The 2,681-nt window shown below is 51.5% G+C and overlaps 1 protein-coding gene across 1 annotated transcript; it reads left to right on the top strand.

Annotated features, from left to right (window-relative positions):
• Window positions 1-346: 346 nt before the first annotated feature.
• LOC139828716 (olfactory receptor 14A16-like) lies at window positions 347-1,294 on the top strand. The gene has a single exon (XM_071812852.1). The coding sequence runs from the start codon at window positions 347-349 to the stop codon at window positions 1,292-1,294; it is 948 nt and encodes a 315-aa protein (XP_071668953.1).
• Window positions 1,295-2,681: the final 1,387 nt, after the last annotated feature.

Here is a 2,681-nt window from a genome sequence, read left to right as displayed (position 1 = left end):
CCCAAACTGCCTTCACCACCTCTGTTCCTTGTGAATGGGAAAGCAAGTGCTGACAGCTCTTCTGTGTTAGCAGAACCAGGACAGTTCCCACCATTCCCATGGCCCCACTTCTGCAGAGCTGGTCTGAGTTATCGAGAGCCCATGCGCACAGGCCCTGCTCTTGGTTGCACATTTGGGAAGCACCAAGCAGGGCTCCAGCCATAGTGCTGGAGAAAGTTCTCATAGAAAAAGAAAAGGTTGTCTGTGTGTGACAGGGGAGTGTCTATAGGAGTTGGTTTGATTTTTGTCAGAGGAGTCTTCCCTGGATTCTCACTCTTTTTTTTTTTTTTTCTCATGGCAGCGCCCCATGTCCAGGAAAAGCAAATGTCCAAACAGCTCCATCACCCAGTTCCTCCTCCTGCCGTTCGCAGACACACGGGAGCTGCAGCTCTTCCACTTCTGGCTCTTCCTGGGCATCTACCTGGCTGCCCTCCTGGGCAACGGCCTCATCATCACCACCATAGCCTGGGACCAGCACCTCCACACCCCCATGTACTTCTTCCTGCTCAACCTCGACCTCCTCGACCTGGGCTGCATCTCCACCACTGTCCCCAAATCCATGGCCAATTCCCTCTGGGACACCAGGACCATCTCATACTCAGGATGTGCTGCCCAGATCTTTTTTTACTTTTTCTGTGCTACAGCAGAGTATTCTCTTCTCACCATCATGTCCTACGACCGCTACATTGCCATCTGCAAACCCCTGCACTACGGGACCCTCCTGGGCAGCAGAGTTTGTGTCCACATGGCAGCAGCTGCCTGGGCCACTGGGTTTCTCAATGCTCTGCTGCACACGGCCAATACATTTTCACTGCCACTGTGCAAGGGCAATGCCCTGGGCCAGTTCTTCTGTGAAATCCCCCAGATCCTCAAGCTCTCCTGCTCAGACACCTATCTCAGGGAACTTGGGCTTCTTGTGGTCAGTTGCTGTTTAGTTTTTATGTGCTTCATTTTCATTGTGGTGTCCTATGTGCAGATCTTCAGGGCCGTGATGAGGATCCCCTCTGAGCAGGGACGGCACAAAGCCTTTTCCACCTGCCTCCCTCACCTGGCCGTGGTCTCCCTGTTTGTCAGCACTGGCATATTTGCTCACCTGAAGCCCCCCTCTTTCTCCTCCTCATCCCTGGATCTGGTGGTGTCTGTTCTGTACTCAGTGTTACCTCCAGCAGTGAACCCCCTCATCTACAGCATGAGGAACCAGGAGCTCAAGGATGCCCTGTGCAAACTCGTATATAAGTGTTTTCTGGAGCAATAAACTGCCTCTCTGCTTCTGCATAGGAGTTTTAAAGTAACTTATTACAGGCTCAGCCTGTCATCTGGATTTTCTGTTTTGGTGTGTTGGTTTTTTATTGTTATAATGTTTTCATCCCCTTTCCAATTCTCTGTCTGCTTTTCTTTTATAAATGAGGAGCCGTGCTCTCCTTCTGTTTAAACAAAATAGAGGTTCTTATAGTGACTTGTTTTTCACTGTATCCCGCCTGCAGGGCTATTTTGGAGCTGCAGGGACAGTTCCTGTGTGCATGGGTAGAAGGGAAAAGAGTTCAGCATGGCAGCACTGCCAGGGAGCACCAGTGCTTGGTCTCCCAGAGCTGTTCTGGTTCCACTCCCACACTCTCCTTCTCATCCCTTGTGTTGGTGCAAGGCCTGAGTGCTCTGGCAGCTTGGTCCCCGTCCTGCTGTGTGTCAGTGCTGTGAGTGCAGGCAGGGACAGGCAATGGGCACTGCTGTGACAGAGGTGGCCTAACAACATTCTTTCCAGATAGAAAGGTGATCTCCTATGGGCATGGCTTCAAGGTTTAGGTCTTCTTACAAAGATTCTCTCAAGAACATGCCCAAGAAAGTGACCTACATATGAAACACCATTGTTCAGCTGATCACTGTGTGCATGCAGGGCTGGCACACAGCAGTGTCCTCTCACAGCCAGGCCTCCTGCCAGAGACCTGCCGGACCAGCAGAGCGGGGGCTGGGCTGTGCCGCTTTGCACTAGACACCCCACAGCATCTGCCCCAGGGCATCGCCATGGTCTGGCCCCGCACTACCAGCCCTGGCCTCACTCCCCATCTCATAGACGTTGCTCTTCCCTCCATGGATGGACACTGAATGAGCAGGTCAGAAATCCATGTCTGCATTGTAGAGATGAGATGTGAGCATGCACATCATGTGCGAGAGGTGAGATGAATCCAAGTGAGCACAAATAACATCAGCTATTCCTGGGGGTTCCATGAAGGCTTTTTGATCAGACAGTGTCTCAAACTCACTTCACATTGTGAGTAACAGCCCATGGGAAACCACTCATTGGGATGTGCTTCCTTGAACTGAGCTCCCCATGTCCATTCCTCATGACGTGAGACATCTCAGATGTCTGCAGAGCAGGGTGACACATCACAGGACTGAGGTTTCTGACGTCCCTTTGGAGTGGCAACAGGAGGCGAAAGAGAAACTGAGGCCATGGCCTGTATGTGCAAATTGGAAAGATTCTGTCTCTGAACATCCCTGGGTGCAGAAGGAGTTCAAGAGTCCAGTTCAGACATGGATGCTTTACAGAACGCTGGGATTTCTGTGTGTGACTCCAGAAACAAACCTCAGTGGCCCAGTGAGATTCATCTCAGCCTCTGGGACAGGCTCATTGCAACTGTTTACCC

The sequence above is a fragment of the Patagioenas fasciata genome, chromosome 10 (assembly GCF_037038585.1).
Source record: "Patagioenas fasciata isolate bPatFas1 chromosome 10, bPatFas1.hap1, whole genome shotgun sequence".
Classification (NCBI taxonomy): domain Eukaryota; kingdom Metazoa; phylum Chordata; class Aves; order Columbiformes; family Columbidae; genus Patagioenas; species Patagioenas fasciata.
The sequence above is the reverse complement of the archived record's forward strand: the minus strand, read 5'-3'. Positions and strand labels throughout refer to the sequence as shown.